Below are 25,005 nucleotides of genomic sequence, written 5' to 3' on the forward strand. Positions count from 1 at the left end.
CTTTTCAGCTACCTTGGAGAATTCTGGGTATGACAGCCACTGCCTGATGGTTCCTGATCAAATTTCAGAAACAGAATGGATTGCTGGTCCTAACGTGAATTGGGTAACATCATAATCTCTTTTGACTTTCTGATACTGCACAAATGCATAACATGCTTCTCAGTAAGATCAGCCTTACTCTTCTGTAGAACACCAGTGTTCTGTGTCTGCAAAATTATTGAAACTGGTTAGAAAGTCTCTTGGAATCTCTGTGAAGCTGTGGTATGGTTCTGTGTTCCTGTGGGTTTGTGGCAAATGATCCAGTCAACTTTGGCCTTTAAACAGGATTAGCTGTGTGAAAAGACAAGCAACAAGGAATACAATACTCCACTTGCACGATCTTGTAGATCTGCTAACTGAGGGTGTTTCTTTTTCTAGACCCAGAAAGACTTTGAAGAATCTGTTCAACTCTGTGAAGCATTAGCGCTAGAAAAGGTAGGTCTGTTCTGAATTTTCTAGAAATAAGGCTGATATTCCAGCAACAGCTTCTAAGGTTTCTTGTGCCACTTCTTCAGGATAGTGCTGTAAAGAAGGTCAACATCCTGCAAGCTGACTTTGATGATCTAGTGCTGGAAAATGAGCAGTTGAAGTCAGAAATAAATGAACTGAAAGAGAAACTGAAGGAAAAAACAGAAATAGATGAATTTGAAGCACTGGAAAAGCAAACACAAAAAGATCATGAGGTAAGGTGCATTGAAATAGAGAAATATGAATTCTCTATGCCCAAATGCTTTCTGGAGTTTATTCAGTGTACATAGCCTTGAATGCTGATTCACAAACAGATGGTGTTAAAAGCTACATTCAGCCACAGAATGAATGAACCCAGGATTTAAACTGGATTTACTTAGAGCATAGAATTGAGACAAATTTTTGGAGAGTTGCATACTGACGCCTGGTTAAACATGTATTTATGTGTATATATGTATCTATATGTTATTTTTATAAATGTGATCTGAATTTCACTCTAGACTTCTGTGTGGCTGTTGTTTTGCTGCTGAAATACATTTTAGAACTGCTTTGAAATTCAAGTATGGTTGCTAAACCGTATTTCCTGTGTTTCTTGTTTTTAAACATCTTGTCTTAAATTCCAATATAGCTCATTTTGGTAATCCATGAGCTACATGAGCATTAACTTTTAACATTTAGCTTAGTCATGAAATTATTTTAAAATAATAGTAAAATCAAAACATTGTATTTTGTGCCAGAAGTCACAAAAAATGTGAACTTATCTACTGGATATAAGATATAGAATATAGGAATATAGAACTTAGAATATAGGAAATGCTGACTTTCAGTTCTCTTCACTCTTTGTGTGGTTACTGGAGATGTTCCTTGTTTATCCAAAGTTTATGCTCTGATTCTATAGTCTAAAATACTTACTACTTGCATTAGGGTCTACCTGCCTAAAGGCTGGACTGTGAAATAAGTTATGGCAAAAAGAACCCCAAACAAAACCAGTAACTTGAGGTCTTGAGACATGGGTGTATTGTTGCATTTCTTTCCTGATACCTTTGGTGGACATTACTTGGGCACATTAGTCTGTGTAGTATCTTCTGATCATGACACTAATGTTGAAGTTTGTTACATCCTTTTTCATTTTTATTTCAGGTTACAATTTAAGTGTCACTGCTTATTTGCATTGTGTTCCCTACAATGATTTATGGATCTTAAAGATATTTGTTGTATAAAATATTACCATTAAGCTTGTATTTTAGATTCTGTTTAGAAGACTGTTTGTATGCTGGACTGAATGTGCTATCTTCCTTCGCTAATGTTTAACAAATCCTAAGTTAGTTTTCCCTGCCAAGTTTTTGGGTATCTAATAACAGATGTAATGTCTAAAGTAGCTTCCATTGCAAGAATTGCTTTTTAAATTATTCATTTGCAGATATCTGAAGACAGTCCATAAAATGTAAGCATTTACTGATACCCATGTAGTAAATTACTTATAGCAGTACTGAAAGGTCACGTACTTCACGAAATACATTAAATTAAATATATCAGTTTATACAGGTAAACTACATAGGAATACTCACAAGAGGGTGCTTGTTTTAAAGCTTTTCACTAATATTAAATTTGCAGATTGCATTTTCTTACCTTTGCTTGTGACTATACACAAGTACTTGTAGATGAGTGCTTATTGTAAAACTTTTCTAACAAAGCCAAAAGAAAGAAATGAAAAAAGCTCCTATCTGGTCTTCTACTTGTGACTTCTTTCAAAGAATGCCACGGAATGTTCTTGGCTTGTTTTAGTTCCACTTTGGCAACTTCTCATTCCTGTCAGTGAATAGATTAAATCATAAATATCTGCAATGTGTCGTAAAAAGCTGCTTAATGTGACTGGAATTTTAAGTGTTGTATCTGTACAATTTCTGCATTAATTGCTTTGATCGCATTGCTCTTGCTTGTCAAACTACTGCAGATTAAACGGTGCTTGAATCCTTTCTAATTACTGGGGCACTAAAACACAGAGCTTTGCATCTCACATATCCACTTCGAAAGAATATGTAGCATCTTGCTTTGTAGCTTTTTAAGTAGATGTGCGAGTATATACTAATAAAAAAGAGAACACAAGATAGACCTGGCTTGTTTTCATGGTGTTGGCAACTAAAGCTACTAGTGTGGGCGCTTTCTAACATCCTCTGCAATTTTGCTTTAATTTGCTCCACAGATTCAACTAATGCATGAAAATACCAATTTAAAGAATCTACTTTCAAATGCTGAAGTGTCCAATGAGGAACTGAAGGTGAGCCTCTCCATGAATTTACATGTAGTAAGACTTCTATGAAATGTGCTTGGTTTGTTTAGCTTGAAATGCCATACCTGCTGAGGACAAGCTAGACATCATTGTGCTCGGGTTTATCTTACCAGCTATGAGGAGGATATGTCTTAGAACCATGAATGCTTTCCGTGTAGGTTTTGATAAATTCTGACCTGAAAAACCAAATTGAACATTCCAATCTTCTTTCCTCCTTTTTTCCCCTCCAACTTTTAGGCAGAAAAAAATTCCATACTGGAACAGCTGAAAGAGAAAGACAACAAAATAAAAAGATTACAGAATCGTGTGGAAGAGCTACAAAAAGTGGAAAAAAAGGTAAACTTGCACTGGTAAACTTGAGTTTTCTACTGGGTTGAGAGATTTGTTTTTCTTAGCTGGATTAAATTTATGTAAAACTTTGGTATGATGAACATCTGCTTCCCTACAGGTCTTGGGAAATTTTGTTTTCCAAAGTTTAAAATGTTAATTACTACATGTCATGCAGCAGTAGTCTGGGGAAGTCAAGCTATGAGAAATGCTGCTGTTTATCCTGTCTCTCAACCAACCTGCTATTCTTCCTCTTAAAGTAAACTTACTGAGTTTTCTAAGCCTGCACTTACATTTTAACCACGTTAAAATGAACACACTGACTTTATTATGACTCTATTGGTTTTGCTTCTTTGAGTGTTGTCTTTTTCAGGGAGATTGTGATAACCTAACTGAAGAAATTCAGCAGCTGAATAAATCCCTCTTAGACAGCGAAGCCGTAGCCTTGGATGCCAAAAAGGAATCTGCTTTTCTCAGAAGTGAAAATTTGGAGTTGAAGGAGAAGATGGCAAGTACTTGTTGAACTGCATTTATAGCTGCACCAAAGGCTGTTAAGGGCCTGTCTGCTTCCAGGCTTGTGAAAGAGGCCATCAGTGTGGTGGAACACTCATCATTAGCTTTCTCCAAATACTCTAAGTAATACTTTTATTATGCAATTTGTGAAAAATGGGTCTTCAGGAAGGAGATAAAAAAGAAAGTAAAGGCTTTTTCCATAGAGTTGGTGGTTAGTTTTAGGTTTACCAGGAGGGAGAGAGAGATCAAAGAAGCATTCTTTAGTGCATTATTAGGACATAAGACTTCAGACCTAATTTTACCAGAGAACAAAGGAGAATAAGAGATGTGGACTCAGAAGTGGGATGGAGCTTACTTTGAGCTTTCCAAGAGTAAAGACAAAGTAGTAGCAGCAGTTATGATCCTGAACTCTAAGGCATGTTTTGTTAGAGGACTCTGACAGTTGTTAAGTTGTGCCTTTGTCTGCCGTGTTTATCAAGGTCAAAGCTAGTCAGAGTGACAACAGAAAATGTACCAGATGCATTATTTAAAAGTCAAGTACATAGACTTTTACTCTGTGTGTGACTTGCATGTTGTATTGTTTTCCTGAAGAATGAACTCTTAAATAACCACAACCAAATGCAAAAGGATGTCCAGTTATATCAAAGCCAAATAGAAGCAGGAAAAGCCAGTTACCGAAAAATGCAAGCTGACTTGCAGAGAGAGCTGCAATCTTTATTTCAAGAAAACACAAGACTAACTTCACTGATGGAGGGTAAAGTTCCAAAAGGTACTGTTCCAGGTGGTGCCTTTTCCCTTTTTCCCTGCTCCCTCTCTCCTCCCTTTTCCCTGTAATGGTGGAAGGATGGGCAAGGCTTTGGCTCTGGTCTTCCTCAATATATGGAGACTGTGGTTAGTATAAAGCAACCAGAGTATCTGGTATTGCTGGCATGGAGTAACTACTTGAGAACTTCCTTGAACATTCTGGAAAATTGCAGCTTGCAAAATACTTTGTATTTTGCACAGCCAAGTTAATGAAGATTGGAGAGAATCTAAAATAAACTGGATATCAACCTAAGAAGTGCTGACAGAGTTCAGACGAGGAGCTTAGTCTTTTAATTGTTGGCAACAGTAAATTGTACTTTTTTGGGAATTACAACAATGACATCCAGAATGCATTAAAAATCTTCTGCTTAATTTAAAATATGCTTTTTTTCTTGCATTTGCTTATTAGCTTAAACTTCATTTTCTAGATTTGCTTTCTCATGTGGAGCTGGAAAAAAAGGCAGCTGACTTAAAAGGAGAACTAGAAAATGCTTTGAAAGAGAATGCACTTCTACAGAAACAAGTAAATGAGCTATCAGAATTTCAATTGCTACCAAATACAGTTGAGATGCAAAAGAAAGAGGTAAAAAAAAAAATTAACCTTTTTTCTTGGTTTTGTATGGTTCTTCACTGGTGAAGTACTAATGGAGGCTCACTAGATATGAAGCTTTAAAGCCAAAAGTTGTCATGAGTCCACCTGAGATTTTACAGTTAAGTTTGTTAAATTGTTGCTTCTCAGATATTTAATATTTGTACTGAGGAAAAGTTTGTTTAAATATGTTCAGTCACTGACTACTATAATTATGCAATATTTTCTAGTCCAGCCTTTGAATGTCTATTTGCTGTGGTCACCACTGACAACTGAATGTATAAGTTGAATGGCGTTTGATCCTGGGCACTATTTTAGAACGGATTTTTTTTTTTTTTTTTTTTTTTTTTTTTTTTGGTGTAACTGAGCAAAGAGAAAATGTCAAGATCTCTTAGCAGAAATTCTGCTTGAGAAGTTAGAGATGTACCTTGCAAATTCTGGAAAACTTGTTAGGAAACTTTTTTTAGTTCCTAGCAGGTAAGGGTTTAGTAGACTAAGTATGCTGTAAAGGTTTTAAAGGGTTTCTGTGCAAATACTTTCTAGCTTTCTTTGTTTTAAGAACCACTTGCTACTAAGTATGTACAGTGAAAATTATTCAGGGCAAGTAATCTACAAACTCATTAATGCTTTGCAAAATGTTCCAAATCTTCCAAGGATCTACTTCCACTAATCCACAAAATGTAATTAGATATTAACAACTTCATCTCTGTATTGATGCCTTAAGGTTTTAGTGCTTATATTTTTCAGATTCTGTACTGCATTAGTGTATAACTCTGAACTCTATATGAAGTGCTTGTTAGCTTTCTTCACATTTTGTTTAGACTGAACAATCCTCCTGGGCCTGGGAACGAAGGTCACACCATTTACCTCAGGCCCAGGAAAATATAAACAAAAGTGAATCAAGGAGGGGGGGAAAAGCAAAGTAGGGGAATGTGACTTTTACCTGAAGCTATAGTTGGACATTTAATATCTGATATGCAAAGAGACCAAACTTCTGTCTGAGAAAACTTGGGACTGTTGTCTATCTTGGGTGTAGCCTCTGCCAGGCTTTTGCACTGCCCAAGGTGTGTCCTTCAAAGGCCTTTAATAAATGGCTACTTCATTCTCTAACTCTGTCTTGCCTCTGTCCTAGGTAGCCAGTCCAAGGCATCAGTATCATCAAGAAAGTATTGATAAATGTAAAAATGCCAGTTAGGAGTCCAGCCTTAGCTCAAACATAGGGAATAGGAAGTATTGAAGAATATCTAAGAGTTAGAACACAGATTTCAGGACTTGGGAATCCTTCTCTTTTAAAGATTCTTTGCTGGACAGTTCCCTCCCAACAGAGCAAAATGCAATGTATTGAGTATGTTTGCCTGTACTTTATTTCCTACATCTTCACATGTACCTGGTTTTTATCCTGTAGTTCTGACAAATAGTGATCTAGAAACCACTGTATATTAATATTGTTTTTCTGTTGGCAGATTCTTGAAAAATGTGAAGAGTTACACTTATTAAAATTGGAAAATGAAAGGCTGCTTTCTGAAGTAGCTGATAATGAAAGGAGACTTAAACATATGTCTGAAGAAATTGAAAAATCAAAAGACAATCTCACAGATGTACAACTGAAATATACAAAGTCTGATGAGGAATATGTAGCACTTAAACAGCTCCATGAAGAAATAGAACAAAAATATATAGCTGCATCAGAAACCAATGAACAAATGAAGCTCCAAATAGAATGCCTATCTAAAGAAGCACAAGAGTCTAAAATAATTTTGGATGAAGTGAAATTAGAGGTTAGTGTCAGCTTGCTCCTTTTTACATATGAGACTTGAGGAATTAATACATCATGCTAAAAAAAAAAAGTAAAAACCGGTTTTGGATAAATACTCTGAAAGGTATAAATGACATGATCACTGGCTTCCTCTGGCATGAGTGGGTATTACTTACTCTGTGCCAGGAGTATATTGAAGGCTTAGTCAGCTCAATGGACTCTTTTTGTAGGAAAAGAAATATAATTGCTCTAAATTCTCCTGTAATTGACCTTTTAATCCTTCTTTTTCCATTCTTAAGGAATACCTTTGTGTAAGTTTTTTCTAGCAATGCTGCTCTCAGCTACTCTATATAAAGGCATAGAAACAAAGTTTCCTCATTGGAAACTGGAGACCTTCTAGAACATGAGTTTGTTCAAACCAAAGAGGATAGCAACAGAAATTGGCCACTGGCTAGAATGGAAAAATAAATATTAAAAATTTTTAAAGAAAGGGAAGTGAAGCATATATATTTTTGACAAAGCTTTGGGGACTGCTCTGGCCGTCATATTGCAACTATGGTTTTGATAATTCCTAAGCTATGCTACAGTTTGATGTGTATGTTTTAGTAAGATTTTTGCTGCTAAGGAGCCATCACAGGAAGGTTCCATAAACAAATGCTTATTTATTGTGGGCAAGAGTATAAGCAGTGACTTAGAGAAATTATGACCTTGCTAGCTAGCATCTTTCTTCCTTTCCAAGCTCGTAAAAGAAAGTGTGAGAATACGTACATATAATGGAGTTATGCATTACAATGAAAGTGTCTGTCTTTTTCCTTTGCAAACTAAAGCTCTCTAGCAAAATGAAACAACTGGAAGAGAAAGAAGCAGAGCAAAAACAACTTCTTGAGCTAAGAGAAAATCTTGTTCGGACTCAGCAGAAGTTGAACGAACTGGAACAATTAAAAGAGGAAGAAAGGATTAATGAAGTGAGATTGGAGGCCAAAGATTTGGAGCTGCAGGCAGTCTGGCAGCAGCTTACAGAATGTCAGGAAGAACTAAAAACTCTAACCCAGGAAAGAGATAACCTGAAGCAAAAAGAGGAGTTTCTCCAAGCTGAGAGAGAGCAACTCAGAGAGGATATAAAGGACACTGTTTCAATGGTAGGAGAAGGACTTTTAAACTATATTAAAATATTTAGGAGAGTATAGGAGTGGGAGTTTGTGGGGTTGTTTTTAATCAAGGAATGCTTACTAATATTACGAAATACATGTATTTTCTTTGTGGATTTTTCTCTCTTGTATTCTAAAGAACATCTTGGCACATGAAGATCTGAGAAATGCACAAAATTCTCTGAAGGAATCCCAGAAAACTGTCAAGAAGTTGGAAAAAAGTATTTCTGAAAAAGAATTTCAGATTCTGAGTGTTGAAGAGGCACTAGGGAAAACCATTAAAGACCTCCAAATACAGGTAAAACTTTATGCAACAATTAAAACAAGCCCAGTTAATGTTTCTAGTCTCTTCTGCTTGTCCTTAAAAACCTTCTGGGCTCTTGATAGCAAGTGGGCAGGAAAAGAGGCCTAATCCAAGTTTTGAAAAGCTACTGCTGTTTCTGTAGAGCTTTGAGGTGTATTGTATGGTCAAATTAACTGGCGTGCCCCATGGTTGTGGATTTGAGTGGTGGCATTGGATGGGAAGTGGAAGGGGAGATGAGGGTTACTTAAGTGTAGAAATGAGGCTCATTTATATTTAAAATAGAAATTTCATTATTTATAACAGTCCCAATGGGAAGTGTAACACATGATTGTCAATGGCAACTAAGATGCTAGCATATTACAGAAGCCTGTTAAATACTGTAGGAGAATGAATCAAACAAAACTTTAGCACTTAATTTTATTCTGAATTGATGAAAATGCTGTCTTTGCGTATTTTTTAATAGATCTCAGAAATGACAGAAGAATTGAAAATCATCACATCTGAGAGAGATCAGCTTGCTGAGGAAAAATCAGAAAGGAATAGCTGTAGAGAAAGTGATCAGCTTCAGGTGCAAAAGGAACAAATCATTCTCCTTACACAAGAGAACCGTTCATTGCAGGAGAAGCTGGACAGTTTGCTTTTGAGAAAGGAGGAGTTGGGGGAAGGAACTTTGGTAATTATGCTAAAGCTGTAACGGGAAGCTTGCTTATTTAAACTTGCACTTAAGTGAAATAGTTGCAAAGCACACTGCAGAAAAGGATCGTGGTCCTTGACTGCACCTCGTTAACTCCAAATTTATTATTATTTACTTGAGATATAAGCCACTCGTATTGTTTACATAAATAAATGTGTGTGTTTGTATATATATATATATGGACATCCAGTAGGAGAATGACTATAAATAAAATATTAACTTGATAGAGGATAGTAATGATCTGTACTGATCTGCACAGGAATGTTCAATAATTAAGTAGATGAAGCTCAAAACTGCTCATCTGAAAAGGGTGGATTGGGACTTTTAAAGCATAGGTAGAACTGACTTTTTTACTGCCATTGAAAGGGACATTGCACAAAACACTTCTTGTAATTGGATGTACTGATTACACTTCTCTGTGTGTGCTTTTATAGCAGCGCCTCTGATTGTTGTACATAATCAACCTGTCAAAGGTGTCAGATAAGTTTTTCCTAAAGCTGCATCCTGAATGTGTTTACTTGACTCTCTTACAAAATAGATACCACTAATTCAAGGACAATCTGTGGAGCAGGAGTTATTTCTTCTGAGAGAAGAGCTGAGCCAGGCACAAAAGAAATTGCATGAAATGGAGGAAGCAAAAGCCAGTGAATATCAAGGGGAATGTGAAAAAATGGAGAGAACAAATGTTATTCCAAAACCACTTGACTCCCAGGAAGTCAGCATCCAGACAGAAGGAGATGATGATGATGATGATTATTTTAAGTTGCAACTGGAAAATCTCCAGAATGAGAGAGACCAGCTAAAGGAAATGCTACAGGAGACCATTAGCAAGGTAATAAAAGTAGTTCTCCTCCCATAGGAGAACAGCTCTAGTAGATTGCTTAGATTTTGGAAGTGGGGGTCAGGTGTTAATGTGTTACTGTACTTTTTTAATTGTGTCCAAAGAACTCAGAGATGCAGGAGGAGTTGAGATGTACTCGTGAATCTCTTGGACAGCATCAGGAGAAGATTGTGGAGCTGAAAGGAAGTGTTTCAGAGAAAGAAAATCAGCTCTCGAAGGCACAAGAGGCATTGAAGGAAAAAACTGATGAGCTGCAGCAGAAGGTCAGAAGCAGTCTTGTCAAGAAAATTACAAGTTCTGCTGCGTTTGCTAGGCCATGTCTACTGCAGATTGAGTTTGTAGAGCTCCAGTAGATGTACTAAAGGAACCCAATATTTATAGCTAATTATGACTTGGTGCTGAATGAATATTATTTGGAATCAACAATGCACTTTAACCTCTCTCTATTTTCCGAGTTTTAAATGTTATGCATTCCAATAATGCAATTTAGCTATCTAATTCTGAAGATCTGTGAGCCACTTTAGGAGAGCTTAGGTCATACTTTAATTTATTACACTCTTATAAATTTGTTCTCTACCTTTTGTTTTCATGTCTGAAGCCAGTGTGGGTTGTAGGCTTCATTTATACCTCTCTGTAATGTCTCCTGTCTACAATGGATAGAGCAACTGAGGCGTTTTTATGATGTAGAATGTCTTGCATGTGTTCCCACGTTTTACTTTTGCCATCCACTGGGACAGAAGCACTGACATTTGATTGGCTTTTGGGCAAAACTGGGGTTTTTTTGGTTTTTTGGCTTCCTATAGCAGGAGACCACTGGGGGTATTCTCTTCGTTAAATCAATCCATTTCCAACCACCCGTATGTACAGGCTGTGCTTCTGCATGGTGACCCAATAACTCTCTTCAATCTAAACTTCACTGCTGGGGCAAGAAAACTTTAGGAACTTTAATGTTCCTGGTTGGTTTTTCTCCAAAGCATCAAGTTGTTTTTGCCCATGCAGGAGGTCATTACAAATACCAATACTGGTTTGGATTTGTTCTTTCCAGCTCGCTGAAGTCACTGAAAACCTGACTCGTGTCTCAGCTGAGTATGGCGACCTCGTGGCAGAAAAGCAACTAACTGAAAGGGCAATGAGTGAGCAGCTTGAGACAATCGCTTCACTTCACAAGGAGAAGGATGAGCTTCAGCAAATGGTAGAGACTTGTAGAGAAAGGGAAGAACACTTGTTAAAGGTTCAGAGGCAGTCAGAGAGTTTGAAAGACAGCCTAACAAGCCAGGTGAGGAGTTTTGGTGTTTAGTCACTATTATCTATTCTATTGTTTTGTAACTTCTGTGCCAAACTCTTGTTCCACCTAAATCCTGTTTAATTTTTAATTCTCAGAGGATCATTTTTGTCTTGACAAAGAAGCATGAACATGGGCAAAGTGTTATGTCCAAGTTTGTTTACTGATATTTAGCAATATCATCCTCAACTTGTCTCAGCCTTGTAACCCATTGGATTGGTCCAGTTTTAGAATGGATGTGTGTGAATTTGTCTGAGTGCCTATTGAATACAAAAATCAGTAATTGAACACACTTTCCACCTTTTTAAAAGACACTGTGTAGACAGCATGAACTTAACTGGGTTTTGAATCCTTGGTGCTTTTCATGCTCTCTGAATAACAGATTTGATTTGGAAGATGTTCTACTTTGGTTCTACTGGTTTGACGTTAGTAACACTGTAGGAGAGTCAATCAAACAAAACTTTGGCATTTAATTCTTTATTGAATTGATGAAAATGCTGTCTTTGCATATTTTTAATAGATCTCAGAAATGACAGAAGAATTGAAAATCATCACATCTGAGAGAGATCAGCTTGCTGAGGAAAAATCAGAAAGGGATAGCTGTAGAGAAAATGATCAGCTTCAGGTGCAAAAGGAACAAATCATTCTCCTTACACAAGAGAACCGTTCATTGCAGGAGAAGCTGGACAGTTTGCTTTTGAGAAAGGAGGAGTTGGAGGAAGGAACTTTGGTAATTACGCTAAAGCTGTAATGGGAAGCTTGCTTATTTGAACTTTTGCTTGAGTGAGAGAATTTGCAGAAGCTGTAGACCGTTAAAGAGCAAATTTATTATTTACTTGAGATATAACACCCCATATTTTTATGGATGGACATCTGGTACCAGAATGTGACAAATGTTTTTCTGTTAGTAAAATCTTTCCTTGATATAGGATGGTGATGTTCTGCATTGATCTGTGCATGGATAAGTCTTATAATCAAGTTAGCCTAAGCTAAAATTTGCTCATCTGTACAGAGTAATTCTGTTTTTTTAAAGCACAGGTAGAACTGACTCTGTCCTTTTCCAGTGGAAGGGACACTGCAAGCAACACTTTCTATAACTGTGTGTGTTGATTGTACGTCTGTGTTTGGGGGTGTGTGTGTGTATATATATTCACAAACAGAGGCACACATATATATAATGTAAACTTCAATAGAAAAGTAACATATTTGCATATATTTTAATACTAAAGAGGCTGTGGACCAATTTCAAGTAAATAATTTTCTGGGCCTAACTAGCATTTTATACTGTTGAGACTAGAAATAGAGATAAGGTCTCTAGTTTTGAGATGGGAGAGCTTGTGAAATACTGCTCCTGAAAACTTCTTTTAGAAGCTTTTGTTTCAAGTTTTATTATCACATGTCTCTTATTTCAAGAAACTTAAACTGAATATGGACTTTCTCAAATTTTAATACTCTAAAAAAAGTGCAAATCTGCCTAAAGCAGTGTTGCTGTGTGTTGTACATAATCAACCTGTCAAAGGTGTCAGATAAGTTTTTCCTAAAGCTGCATCCTGAATGTGTTTACTTGACTCTCTTACAAAATAGATACCACTAATTCAAGGACAATCTGTGGAGCAGGAGTTATTTCTTCTGAGAGAAGAGCTGAGCCAGGCACAAAAGAAATTGCATGAAATGGAGGAAGCAAAGGCCAGTGAATATCAAGGGGAATGTGAAAAAATGGGGAGAACAGATGTTATTCCAAAACCACTTGACTCCCAGGAAGTCAGCGTCCAGACAGAAGGAGATGATGCTGATGATTTTAAGTTGCAACTGGAAAATCTCCAGAATGAGAGAGACCAGCTAAGGGAAATGCTACAGGAGACCATTAGCAAGGTAATAAAAGCAGCTCTCTTCCCATAGGAGAAAAGCTCTAGTAGATTGCTTAGATTTTGGAAGTGGGGGTCAGGTGTTAATGTGTTACTGTACTTTTTTAATTGTGTCCAAAGAACTCAGAGATGCAGGAGGAGTTGAGATGTACTCGTGAATCTCTTGGACAGCATCAGGAGAAGATTGTGGAGCTGAAAGGAAGTGTTTCAGAGAAAGAAAATCAGCTCTCGAAGGCACAAGAGGCATTGAAGGAAAAAACTGATGAGCTGCAGCAGAAGGTCAGAAGCAGTCTTGTCAAGAAAATTACAAGTTCTGCTGCGTTTGCTAGGCCATGTCTACTGCAGATTGAGTTTGTAGAGCTCCAGTAGATGTACTAAAGGAACCCATTATTTATAGCTAATTATGACTTGGTGCTGAATGAATATTATTTGGAATCAACAATGCACTTTAACCTCTCTCTATTTTCCGAGTTTTAAGTGTTAGGCATTCCAATAATGCAATTTAGCTATCTAATTCTGAGGATCTGTGAGCCGCTTTAGGAGAGCTTAGGTCATACTTCAATTTATTACACTCTTATAAATTTGTTCTCTACCTTTTGTTTTCATGTCTGAAGCCAGTGTGGGTTGTAGGCTTCATTTATACCTCTCTGTAATGTCTCCTGTCTACAATGGATAGAGCAACTGAGGCGTTTTTATGATGTAGAATGTCTTGCATGTGTTCCCACGTTTTACTTTTGCCATCCACTGGGACAGAAGCACTGACATTTGATTGGCTTTTGGGCAAAACTGGGGTTTTTTTGGTTTTTTGGCTTCCTATAGCAGGAGACCACTGGGGGTATTCTCTTCGTTAAATCAATCCATTTCCAACCACCCGTATGTACAGACAGCGCTTCTGCATGGTGACCCAATAACTCTCTTCAATCTAAACTTCACTGCTGGGGCAAGAAAACTTTAGGAACTTTAATGTTCCTGGTTGGTTTTTCTCCAAAGCATCAAGTTGTTTTTGCCCATGCAGGAGGTCATTACAAGTACCAATACTGGTTTGGATTTGTTCTTTCCAGCTCGCTGAAGTCACTGAAAACCTGACTCGTGTCTCAGCTGAGTATGGCGACCTCGTGGCAGAAAAGCAACTAACTGAAAGGGCAATGAGTGAGCAGCTTGAGACAATCGCTTCACTTCACAAGGAGAAGGATGAGCTTCAGCACATGGTAGAGACTTGTAGAGAAAGGGAAGAACACTTGTTAAAGGTTCAGAGGCAGTCAGAGAGTTTGAAAGACAGCCTAACAAGCCAGGTGAGGAGTTTTGGTGTTTAGTCACTATTATCTATTCTATTGTTTTGTAACTTCTGTGCCAAACTCTTGTTCCACCTAAATCCTGTTTAATTTTTAATTCTCAGAGGATCATTTTTGTCTTGACAAAGAAGCATGAACATGGGCAAAGTGTTATGTCCAAGTTTGTTTACTGATATTTAGCAATATCATCCTCAACTTGTCTCAGCCTTGTAACCCATTGGATTGGTCCAGTTTTAGAATGGATGTGAATTTGTCTGAGTGCATACTGAATACAAAAATCAGTAATTGAACGCACTTTCCACCTTTTTAAAAGGCACTGTGTAGACAGCATGAACTTAACTGGGTTTTGAATCCTTGTTGCTTTGCATGCTCCTGAAGGTGCACAGGGCATTGAAGGAAAAAACTGATTAACTGCAGTAGAAGTTGTCAAGAAAGTTACAAGTTCTGCTGACTTTGGTAGTCCATGTCTACTGGTAACTTCAGTTTGTAGGGCTAGAGTAGATGTACTAAAGAAACCCATTATTTGTTTCTAAATATGTCTTGGTGCTGAATGAATGAATTTCATTTAGAATTTATGCACTTTAATCTTTCTCTATTTTCCGAGTTTTAAGTGTTATGCATTCCAGTAATGCAATTTAGCTATCTAATTCTGAAGATCTGTGAGCCACTTTAGGAGAGCTTAGGTCATACTTCAATTTATTACACTCTTATAAATTTGTTCTCTACCTTTTGTTTTCATGTCTGAAGCCAGTGTGGGTTGTAGGCTTCATTTATAACTCTCTGTAATGTCTCCTGTCTACAATGGATAGAGCAACTGAGGCGTTTTTATGATGTAGAATGTCTTGCATGTGTTCCCACGTTTTACTTTTGCCATCCACTGGGACAGAAGCACTGTGGCTTTTGGGCAAAATTGGTTTTTTTGGGCAAAATTGGTTTTTTTTGTTTTTTGGCTTCCTATAGCAGGAGACCACTGGGGGTATTCTCTTCGTTAAATCAATCCATTTCCAACCACCCGTACGTACAGGCTGTGCTTCTGCATGATGACCCAATAACTCTCTTCAATCTAAACTTCACTGCTGGGACAAGAAAACTTTAGGAACTTTAATGTTCCTGGTTGGTTTTTCTCCAAAGCATCAAGTAGTTTTTGCCCATGCAGGAGGTCATTACAAATACCAATACTGGTTTGGATTTGTTCTTTCCAGCTCGCTGAAGTCACTGAAAACCTGACTCGTGTCTCAGCTGAGTATGGCGACCTCGTGGCAGAAAAGCAACTAACTGAAAGGACAATGAGTGAGCAGCTTGAGACAATCGCTTCACTTCACAAGGAGAAGGATGAGCTTCAGCAAATGGTAGAGACTTGTAGAGAAAGGGAAGAACACTTGTTAAAGGTTCAGAGGCAGTCAGAGAGTTTGAAGGACAGCCTAACAAGCCAGGTGAGGAGTTTTGGTGTTTTGTTACGATTTTGTATTCTGATGTTTTATTACTCATATGCTAAACCTTTACACAAACTTCTTGATTTTTATTCTCAGCCCATCAGCTTTATGGTTGTTAAACATATATGTTCCATGGGCAAAGGATTTTGTCTATGTTTGTTTACTGATGTTTAGTATTAACATTGTCTACTGATCTCAGCCTTGTAACCTGTTGGTTTGGTCCAATTTTAGAATGAATGTAAATTTATCATATGTGTGCATTTTTAATATCATAATCAGTAACTGAACAAGTGTTCCACCTTTTTAAATGACACTGTGTAGACAGCATGAACTTAACTGGATTTTGAATCCTTGGTGCTTTGCACACTTTCTGAATACCGGACAATGACTGAAAGTCTTGCACTTGCTTCTGGCCTACTCATGCTTTTTGTAGTGTTTGCTTTGCAGCTTTTCACCTGTCAAATTGTTCCTTTGTAGATCGAAGAGTATAATTGAGCATTGCTTCAGTTTAGCAAATATTACTCTCCAGTAGAGGAAATATAAAGATATTGTCCATTTTATGTGCTCATCTTCTATTTACTTTAATTTTCTCGTGTTATAGACATATGTTGATTGCCTTTTCCTTTGACTCTGCTTGCTTTATAGAAAACCAAAGTTGACTGATGTAAACCTTTCAGGTGTCTTGCTGATCCTCTTCCTTGTAAATTTTTTTCTATGCTATTAGAGCAACAGAATTATTTTTAAACTTTTCTTTCTGCTAGTGTGAATTTTAGTAATTAAGAACTGTGATTTTTGTATTTGACACAGCTGATTTGAATACTTCATAGGGTGTATAAAGACCACAACCACCAAATTGTGATTTGCATTTTTCTCCACTGTTCATTGTAGATTCAACAGTTAACTGAGACATTAAATAGTGTCTCATGCGAGAAGGATCAGTTATTAGCTGAAAGAACTAGTCACTCTTTACAACTTAAAGAACAAATCTCATCAGTTAATCGTGAAAAAGATGAGCTACGAAAACTTCTTCTGGATGTCAGGTCTGAGCGGGACCAGCTCAAGACAGAATTGCAAAGAAATTCTGAGGTGGTGAGTGTTGCAATTTCATATCTGAGTTATGAATAACTTCTCTTAACTGCTACTTAAATATATGTTTTTATTTTAGTGTGTTGAAACAAAGGCAAAACTGGAAGAGGCTTTAGAACAACTGAAGCAGAGAAACCTGAACAATATGTCCATTCAGGTAAACCCAGTGGATATTGCAGAGCAGATGGCCTATGACAGCTTGACAGAAAAAACCTTGAAAATTAAGGTAAGCTTTTTTTCTGTTTTAAGGGTGCACATAGAAACTTAAGAACACTTGTCATGGACCATAAGCCTTTTGTGCAATATGTATAAAGTGGTTTGCATATCTTGCCAAGATGCTGCATACCATTGGTTCGGTTGATTTGTTGTTGTTCCGTGATTGCATATCAACTTAATGCTCACAGAACATCTCACTTGCTTTCATTACTGTCCAGCCACCCCAATGAAAATAACTAGTCATGTAGGGTCATAGAATCATTTAGGTTGGAAGAGACCTCTTATATACTTCAACCCTTAAACCAGCTCTGCCATGATCACTGCTAAACTGTGTAACTAAGTGCCAAATGTCTTTGGCATCTTTGAAATAGCTCCAGGGATGGTGATTCCACCACTTCCTTGGGCAGCCTGTTCCAGTACTTGACAGCCTTTTCAATTCAGAAATTTTTCCTAATAACAGTCTAAACCTCCCTTAGTGCAACTTATCACATGTTACTGGAGAAAAGAGGCTGACCCCCCCAAGAGGGCTACGCTCTCCTTTCAGGCAGTTGTAGAGTGGTAAGGTCTTCCCCGCAGTCTCATTTTCTCCAGGCTAAAACACCCCAGCTCCCTCACCCACTCCACAGGACTTGTGCTCCAGGCCCTTCCTCAGCTCCATTGCCCTTCTCTGGGCACTCCCCAGCACCACAATGTTCTTTTTGTGGTGAGTGACCCAGAACTGAACACAGGATTTGAGGTGTGGCTTTGCTAGTGCTGATCCATAGTCCTGCTGGCCACACTATTGCTGACACGAGCCAGGATGCCCTTGGCCACTGGGGCACATGCTGGCTCATGTTCTGCCAGCTGTTGACCAGCACTCCCAGGTCTTTTCCTGCTGGAAAGCTTTCCAGACACTATTCCCCCAGCCTGTAGCACTGCCTGGGGTGTGTGTTGTGACCTGGCAGTTCACCTGTTGAACCTCAAACAGAAGCACTTTGCCTTGATAATTATCTGGGTTTGTGCCTGGATTAGTGTTTTTGTCATATCCCCATGGCAAGTCAAAACTGAAGTCTTAATTATAATTAACTTCTTCTGTTGTAAAACCAGTACATACTGTAGGGGTTAGTCCTGGAGTCAGGTAATTTATTTTATGTTTCTGTTTATAGCTAATCACGCTTTTCCTTATTGTGAATGAATTAAAATTTGTTTCTCTTGCATTTAGGAGCTTCTTGAGAAATTTCCAAGCATGGGGAAGAGATATGAATGTCTCTCTACAGTGTCTCTTAAGCTAAAGAGTGAACTGAACAGTCAAAAAGCACTGATAGCTGTGATACTGCCTCAGCTTACACTGGAGCAGAGTAAACAAGTCAAAACACTTCAAACTAAAAATGAGGAAGTGAACACTCATCTCCAGAAGTTATTTACCAAATTGAAGGTACCAACTTATAATGCTTATATGTGGATGCTTCATATTGCTTGGAATTGGGTTTGGGGTTTTTTTAAATAAGCTCTCAATGGTAATAGCTAGGATTTTATATACTCTAGCTTTGGGTTTTGAGAATCCATACACTGGAGAAAATAAGTTGATAGTAATTGCTTTACAATCTCAGAAAACTGCAACTACTTAGTTATGCAAATCAAACTTAGTTTTTAACTGTAGTTCGGCTGCTTTGCACAGAATTATTTCATTAATATTATTCCATTTTAATTGGAAAATGAAATTTTCTTTCTGTACTCTATAAATGAAATAATAGATGACTATTTCTCTGTGGGGGAAAGAGACATGCAAGATGTCATGCTTACTCTGCAAAACTGCCCCAGTAGTTTGATTTTACAGCCTTCACCAGTTTGGAATGAGTTTCTCCATTGGGCTAAAATTATTAGCAAAAAGGTTAAGCGTAGTTGGGGAAGAATTCCTGTTAGCATATGCAGAAGTACAGTAAATTACAAGAGTGTTTTTCTGTTTCTTTATTTACCATGAAATATTATGGGCTGGGGTATTTAGTTCAAGCATGGAAACATGCACAGGCCTAGAGAGAGAGGCTGAGGTTCTTGGGAGTCAGTGATGTCTACAAATAACCATTAACTTGGAAGCTGAACTAATATTCTAAAGGTCCTCATTTTATAACTTAACACAGCTATTTTAGGTTTAATTTTTTCCCATAGTTGGCTTTTAACTTTCATGGTTAAAGATGTTTAAGATTCAACTAGCAAGCTCTGCTAGAATAAAGTTTTAAATAAGCATAGTGATATTATTCTCATCGATCATCTGCACCTTTCACAACTCCAAGAGAAAATAAATATAAAAAAGAAAACTTTACTTTGTTTTTCCAAGTTTAGATTTGTGGAAGAATGTCTAGAGCCTTTTAGACTTCTTGGCTTTTTTGAAGTCTACAGAAATAGCATACTGGAAAAGTGCTGTCTCAGCTAAAAGTTTTACACACCATTACTATAATGCACATGTGAACCTGATTCTCTTAGTCATGTTAGTTATCCTGGACATTTAGAGGCTCAGAGAGTAAATAGGTTGAATTATAAAATACTGTATTTTAGCTGGATGCAGGGTACCATTTTAAAACAGGCTCACTGATACATCCTGTGCTTCTGCAACAGCTTCTGTTCAGCTCTGTTTGCACAAAGAGAAGAGAATATCACACTACTGTTCACAAATATGAAATGGAATTGCTTGAGGAAAAGAGAAAACAAGATCACCTAGAGTCACAGATTCAATGTCTCAGGAAGATTAATTTGAAGCAGAATGAACTATCTCAAGAGTTAAATAGGTGTGAAGGGCTGCAGAGTTTCTACTTGGATGCAGAGGTAATATTTGGGAAAAAAAATATACAATAAAAACCCATTCCAAGGCATGGGGTCATGTGGTGGTGGGAATCTAATGGCATTGGGTTTGTCTGTTAAAACTTCTCTTAAGGGGGATGAAGGAATAGAGATATTTCTTTCTACTACTAGTTCTATAATAAGAAGGTTCAAAATTATTAGGTTAGAAAATAGTTGGTACTGTTATTTACTTATTTGCCCTCTACAATACATACTATCCAATACCAAGATGACTTGTTCTAAAACAATGGAATAAACTTTTGCTGATAAGCACTTTTTTCCCCCTTCTTCCACCTGCCCCAGGAGCATGGATTGTCTTCTCACTTTCCCAATAGGGTGTAATTTTTAAGTGTAGCAAAACTCCTTTTATATGATAATTAGATGCTAAAACAGACTTCCTGCTATACTGATAGCTGAGAGGACAGAAGGTCTATTTAGACATGTGATAATCAAACCAGTACTTAACTTTTAATTCCTTTTTTTTAAAGAGCATTCTCAAAGATGTATCAGAAATGGAAAATGAAATTCTCTGCATAGAAGCAGAGTTAGAACGGGAACAAAGTGCTAGAAAAGAAACAATAGAGTTCTGGGAAGCTTGTTCAGAAACTCGCTGGGATGCAGAGGAACTGAAAGAAGAACTAAAAAAAGATAATGAGAGACTCATGCAGGTCTTTAAATTCTGGACTCCTAAAGTGAAGGTAAAATTAAATGTTATAAAATCAGAAATGTATTTTGTGTAAGCACTCTGCAAATGCCTATGATTGAAAACAAAACACAAAAAAGGCTCTTGAATTATCATTCATTTATTATCAGCATTTACTCATGCTTTAACTGTAAGTCGTAGGAATACTTAAAAGATTTTTAAAGATTTGTTAAACTTGAAAACTTGCTTTCTAAAAGACTTTCTATGTAATAAATGGGAGTAGGGTTGTTTATTTGGAGTTTTATTAGTCTGAATTCTGGAAAATGTTGCTTTTCTTGCCAAACTTTATCAAAACTACTATAGCCATTTTTGAAACACAGTTAAATTTACATTTACACTCCTTTCTTTCTTAGGCTTACTGCTTGCCTCTTTTGGAACTCTTGACAGCATTTTTCAGTGTTTAGTGCATCATGAACAGCATTTCACAAGATTTCATCTTTCTGATTAAATCTTAAGTTTAGCCTATTTTTAAAAGTTTCTTCTGTAGAGTCAGTAGTTAGTCTTGACATTTTTGGGATTTTGCAGTATCGGCAAGGTTTTTGGAAGAATTTCTGGACCCTAATATTATGTGGATCAAAGCTTTTAACAAACAAACCAAAATCTAGTAAAACATTGTAATTTCCTGACAATTGTGAAGTTTTTATTTATCTGACATGTTAAACATGTGGGTTTCTAGAACAGTCCAATGTGTAGGTTTACTTTAGTCAGTGAATACAATCTAGTTAGAAAAATCTCTGAATAATTACGGTTTTCTGTGGCTGACTTTTTCAAGAAGTCTTCCCAATATAGTTCCTTTTGTTTCTCTAATATTAGAGTTTGAGTTAATGCAGAAATACTGGTAAACCTGCAATACACTATCATCTTCTCTTGTGCCCCTTCCTGCCTCCCTTTCTTCTGTAAATGAAACTGTTCTTTGAGTGATAATGATACTATTTCTGACACCAAGCATTGTCAAATGGGGCACTGAAACAAGAATTTGAAAATAATATAGGCTAAGGTACTTCCTGTTTCTTCACTTGCCATATTTCTAGTGGATTAAAAAATTATTCTGTGTGATGCTACTGATTTTCAGATACTCCTTGAACTTTCTTCAGAGCTGAATGCCAGAACTGCTGATTATAGTAAAAATGCTGATGTTGAATTAAAACAGAGAAAAGAGAAAAATGAAGAGTTGCTTCAGGATCTAAACACTCTAAAAGAAAAACTGGCCCCTGGTGGCTCTGCCAGTCTGGCATTAGAAGAAGAAAATTATAGACTTCATAATAAATTAAAGGCTGCAGAACAAGACAAAAAGGTACCAATACTTCCTTCTAAGGAAAGCTTCTTTGATGCTTGCTTTCTAAGGGAGAGTACTCCAAACTGAAAATAAGGATTGATGGCAACTGTAAATCTATGCTGCCACAATACAAATAGAGTGCACTTTATTTTAGTAGCTCTTTTATTTCCAAAGTGGAATTTTGAGCTCTTGCCTGTAACATGATTATTTTAATGGCTTGATTTCTGTACACAAATAGATGTTGAGTAAAGCTTTTATTTGCTTTTGAAGTATTGACTTTATTAGGGTGATACTCTTGATGCTTCCTGTAAGTATATGGTATTCACTATACATGAAGCTGGAGAAGAATTCTCTATTTAATCTCAAGAATTGAGAATTCATTTTCTCTCCTGTTTTTATGCCACAGTTACCCTTCTCCAAAGCACTTTTTCTTTTCTTAGACTTAAGTGTTCTAGACTATTAAAAGGTGACACAAAACAGTGACTTGGACATGAAGAGTTGCCATAGAGCCTGTAGAGTTGGATTTTTTTTGTGTAGTTTGGGATTTTGCTAGTTCTTGCTAAGAATGACCATGTACTTTACTGTCTTTTGACATAACTGCTCATAACTGATTGATTAATGTATCTCAATAGGCTATGGAAGTAAAAATTCAGAACTTAGAAAATGTAATAAATGAAGTCGGAGAAAGTGTCAAAGAGAAAGATGACAGGATAAGCAGGTTACAAGCACAGATAAGAATAAGAACAGAGACAAGTGAGCTCACCCAACTGCAAGCCAAACTGAAGGAGATGGATAATTGCCTCAAGACTGCCTTAACAGAGAAACAGAGTCTTCAGGTAAGAGCAAAATACTTCACTCTTCTCTTTCTCCTCCGATTAAAGACACAAAGCGTGCTTGACAACAGTTGTAGGTGAAACATAGCTCTCCAGTCAATGTATTTGTTCGGTATGGCATTCCTAGAGTAAATTCCACTTGCTTGTTTAGCAGCCAGTTTCCATTCTACCAGTGCAACCATCAGTGGCAACATTTAGAATCCAAAACAGAAACTAAATATGTCACTTGTATGTGATGCATACTTGAAATACTGAAATACTTGAAACATTTTAAAACTTTTAAACTGAAGCATGAGCTATTTACTTAATATTTACATGCTAATTTAGAATTTCCAGATTTATATCTGCACAGAAGTCAGCAAAACTTGCTAAAATATGGTTTCACATAATACAGCAGTGTAGGATACCAACTGCTACTATAGCGCCAGTTGGTAATGTGAGCCACCTTATAGAAAAATAATTTCCTTTTCCTGGTCTTGTCCTGCAAAATCTAGCAGATCATAGTAAAAGATACAAGATAAACATCCCTTAATTTCATTGCTCAGTAAAAAGCCCTTATTTGAACTAAATATTTTATTTTCAGGCAAAATTAGATAAAGGTGCTGAGCTGTACAAAGACGAAATTGATCATCTCAAAACACAATTGGTAAAATGTGATCTGGAAAGAATGAAACAATCCAACTCCTTTGAAGTGAAGTAAGTTCGAATTTTATCTTGCAATTCTCAACTACTTAATTCTTAGATTCTACGTCGCTCTTTTCCCACATAAGAAGAAGTAAGCATTTAGCTTGAGGTGTTGTAAGTTTTTACGGTTAGAGAAAGTAAAATCTCTAGGCAACTTGGGTTGCTTACACCAAGTTGGTGGGTATATAGGGTTGTTCCCTTATATACCCACCAAAATTTCTCAATCAGCTGTGTTCAGCCATAAATGAAATAACTGTTCTTACAAAAGAAGGCTAGGGGAAAGCAATAACTGAAAGCACTTTCTCTACTTCACTAGAGAGCAGGATACACCAAAAATAGTTAGTCCAAATTTTGGATGCACTTTATCCAAAATCTGACAACCAGGCTTATGTAGTTTTTCTTGTGTAACGTGTGTAGTGTATACTTGTCTTGTACTTGATAGCTCATTGGAATCCAACTGAAACCGGAATAACTATTAAACTGAGGTTTTCTGATTTTTATTTTTATTTCCCCTCCCTGCTTCATATAGACTTGCTAATTATAAAGCCCTTGCAGAACACCGAGAGCAACAGTTAACAAAGCTAAAAGAAGAACTGAGGAGAGCACACCAAGAGCAAGATGTTACTGGTAAATTCAAGATAAATAGAAGGGGCTCTTTCATGTTAAACACTGAGTTTGGAGGCTAAATATCTGAAGACCAGATCGAGATGCAGGCCTTGTACTCAGAGGGTATGAGGAGAACTGGGTGCATTGGAAGATGAGATGGAAAGTAGATTACATTAGCTGCATATGAACTGCATCAGAATCACAGCAGTTCTTGTGTTTTTCTCCAGGCACGTTTGCCCTTGTGGAGGGATAAGCTGCAGTGGTAGTAGCTCATGTTGCTACTTTCTCCTTGACCTATAAATACCTAGTTCTAATCAAAACTATGACATACCTGGAACAATAACTAGTTTGCCTCTAAATGGCCCAGTGAACAATCTGTCATGTTTCTTAATATCTCCCTGGCAGTCTGAATACTGGGAGGTGTATTTTGTGAAGAAAAAAGAGTAACTGTTGTAATGGCACTTGTAACCCAATGAAGTTTCAAATATAAGACCACAAGAAGGAATAGGCTAAAACATTGGTTTGGTATTGGTTTGGTTTTAAGCACTCTCCAAATAATGTACACACATGTATAAATCTGTTTTCTAGTGCTGAAAGAAGCAGATCCTCAGCAATCCCAAATACCCCTTACTTGTGGTGGTGGTAGTGGTATTGTGCAGAGCACACAAATACTTGTTCTAAAATCTGAACAAGCCAAGCTACAGAAAGAGAACTTGCAGCTGAAGAAACAAAATGACCTTCTACTGAGGTAAGTGGATCGCTGACTAGCACCATGTCAAATCCTTTGTTGTATTTGTGTACATCATAAGTGTTTTTTTCTGGGAGACCTATGGAAGTGAGTAACCATTAATTTTAGATTTCACATCATAAACTTTTATTTAAAGCTAATGTTTTATGGCTTAAAAAGCCATAAAGGCCTTTTGAACTTTAAATTGCTTCCTTTCTTATGAATCTTTTTAAATTATGAAAGATACTCTTGAATTGTACATTAGAAGAAATTTCAGTTTAAAAAGTCTTCTGAAACCAAGATACACAGCTATTGTACTGTCTTGTCTGTCATATGTCATCTGAAAATACAGGAACTCTCTGTTCTTCAGGAATTTTTTCTTAAAGAAATTGCTTTAAACTCTTCTTAATTGAAT

The 25,005-nt window shown here is 37.0% G+C and overlaps 1 protein-coding gene across 1 annotated transcript in view; it reads left to right on the forward strand.

The window, feature by feature from the left end:
* Positions 1 to 25,005, forward strand: part of CENPE (centromere protein E) — a gene marked incomplete at both ends in the record, with an annotated part of 36,404 nt that overhangs the window by 10,201 nt on the left and 1,198 nt on the right. Inside the window, 29 exons of the mRNA XM_084204017.1 lie at positions 9 to 103; positions 418 to 474; positions 555 to 722; positions 2,711 to 2,785; positions 3,035 to 3,133; positions 3,498 to 3,632; positions 4,229 to 4,406; positions 4,870 to 5,024; positions 6,494 to 6,808; positions 7,614 to 7,925; positions 8,074 to 8,232; positions 8,702 to 8,911; positions 9,471 to 9,764; positions 9,878 to 10,036; positions 10,819 to 11,049; positions 11,576 to 11,785; positions 12,640 to 12,927; positions 13,041 to 13,199; positions 13,982 to 14,212; positions 16,534 to 16,734; positions 16,811 to 16,957; positions 18,149 to 18,361; positions 19,540 to 19,746; positions 20,250 to 20,459; positions 21,537 to 21,758; positions 22,373 to 22,576; positions 23,157 to 23,269; positions 23,787 to 23,884; positions 24,452 to 24,611. Of these exons, the coding sequence (XP_084060143.1) occupies positions 9 to 103; positions 418 to 474; positions 555 to 722; positions 2,711 to 2,785; positions 3,035 to 3,133; positions 3,498 to 3,632; positions 4,229 to 4,406; positions 4,870 to 5,024; positions 6,494 to 6,808; positions 7,614 to 7,925; positions 8,074 to 8,232; positions 8,702 to 8,911; positions 9,471 to 9,764; positions 9,878 to 10,036; positions 10,819 to 11,049; positions 11,576 to 11,785; positions 12,640 to 12,927; positions 13,041 to 13,199; positions 13,982 to 14,212; positions 16,534 to 16,734; positions 16,811 to 16,957; positions 18,149 to 18,361; positions 19,540 to 19,746; positions 20,250 to 20,459; positions 21,537 to 21,758; positions 22,373 to 22,576; positions 23,157 to 23,269; positions 23,787 to 23,884; positions 24,452 to 24,611 (5,305 nt within the window). The remainder of the gene's footprint in view (positions 1 to 8; positions 104 to 417; positions 475 to 554; positions 723 to 2,710; positions 2,786 to 3,034; positions 3,134 to 3,497; positions 3,633 to 4,228; positions 4,407 to 4,869; positions 5,025 to 6,493; positions 6,809 to 7,613; positions 7,926 to 8,073; positions 8,233 to 8,701; positions 8,912 to 9,470; positions 9,765 to 9,877; positions 10,037 to 10,818; positions 11,050 to 11,575; positions 11,786 to 12,639; positions 12,928 to 13,040; positions 13,200 to 13,981; positions 14,213 to 16,533; positions 16,735 to 16,810; positions 16,958 to 18,148; positions 18,362 to 19,539; positions 19,747 to 20,249; positions 20,460 to 21,536; positions 21,759 to 22,372; positions 22,577 to 23,156; positions 23,270 to 23,786; positions 23,885 to 24,451; positions 24,612 to 25,005) is intronic.

Source organism: Fringilla coelebs (assembly GCF_963513975.1).
Source record: "Fringilla coelebs genome assembly, chromosome: 4".
Classification (NCBI taxonomy): Eukaryota; Metazoa; Chordata; class Aves; order Passeriformes; family Fringillidae; genus Fringilla; species Fringilla coelebs.